Consider the following 1,053-nt stretch of genomic DNA (forward strand, 5'->3'; position numbering starts at 1 on the left):
CCGTGTTTGTTTTCTTTGAATTGGCAGCTGTTGGCTTGACCTCTATAAATGTCTCTCTGTCTCTCCCTCACTGCTCATTTCTCTCCACTCCTGTCTCTTTAAATCTCTCTCTCTCTCTCTCTCTCTGTCTCTCTGTCTCTCTCTCCTCTGTCTCTCCGTGGTACCACTCCCCGCTTTCTGTTTGTTTATGTGCAGAAAAAGTCAAGTTAGAGTTCGTCGCGTGAAGATCTTTGCAGCTCATGGTTATATTGCTGAGAAAGAATTGGGCATTAGACGTCTTTAGCTTGTAAAGTTTTTTTTTTTGATAAATGGCATAATTTAATGAGAAAAAATGATTACAGTTGCTTGCAGCATTTGCATGATTTCTTTTAAAGTAATAGTGCTATAATCGTAAACACAATAATTGAGGATTAAATTGTCCTTTATGTAATACACTGTTTATAGAACAGGAGCGGTAAAAAAAAATAGTCTAGACTGTCAAACTGACTCTTCCCAAAGAATTTTTCTTTAAGTTTACCCTCTATCTTGTTCCTGTCCTCTCCCTTTGCGTGTTCTTTTTGTGTGAGTGGCCTACCTTTATCTTGGTCTCCTGTATCTCTGCTCTGACCCTACCTCCTGCTCCTTCTTCATCTCTCTCCCTTCCTCCCTCCCTCCCTCCCTCATCAGCCCTTAGTGTCTTTAATAAATGCTGCTTCTAACCATGCTTCATCTCACCTCTCACCCACCCACACACGAACCCTGCCCAAATGTGTATGTATTGTGGTGATTTGTGTGTGTGTGTGTGTGTGTGTGTGTGTGTCTCTTGGGCGGGGCACTCCTCCTCCTGTTCCTCCCCCTTCATCCTCCCAGCCTAAACACTCCGGGCTCCCGCACATCTACTGCCTCAGCCGCTGCCGTCCTCTCCTCCTCCTCCTCCTCGCGTCCCCGCCACCACAAGTCCCTGTCCTCCTCCAATCATCCATGCCCCTCTGACCTGCACGCACCACGGCCAAGGCAAGTCTCTAATACGCTCTCTTACACTATTACACACACACACACAGGGTTTTAAAATGT

The 1,053-nt window shown here is 45.7% G+C and overlaps 1 protein-coding gene across 12 annotated transcripts in view; it reads left to right on the forward strand.

Annotated features, from left to right (window-relative positions):
- mark2b (MAP/microtubule affinity-regulating kinase 2b) overlaps positions 1-1,053 on the forward strand; it is a 34,141-nt gene that overhangs the window by 14,688 nt on the left and 18,400 nt on the right. For 4 of the 12 annotated variants that reach the window (XM_025059368.1, XM_025059345.1, XM_025059352.1 and 1 more), the window contains one exon: positions 850-993. The exons of the other annotated variants lie outside the window; for them this stretch is intronic. In XM_025059368.1, coding sequence (XP_024915136.1) covers positions 850-993 — 144 coding nt within the window. The remainder of the gene's footprint in view (positions 1-849; positions 994-1,053) is intronic. 12 annotated transcript variants of the gene reach the window in all.

This window comes from Cynoglossus semilaevis, chromosome 1, assembly GCF_000523025.1.
Source record: "Cynoglossus semilaevis isolate Cse_v1.0 chromosome 1, Cse_v1.0, whole genome shotgun sequence".
NCBI lineage: Eukaryota > Metazoa > Chordata > Actinopteri > Pleuronectiformes > Cynoglossidae > Cynoglossus > Cynoglossus semilaevis.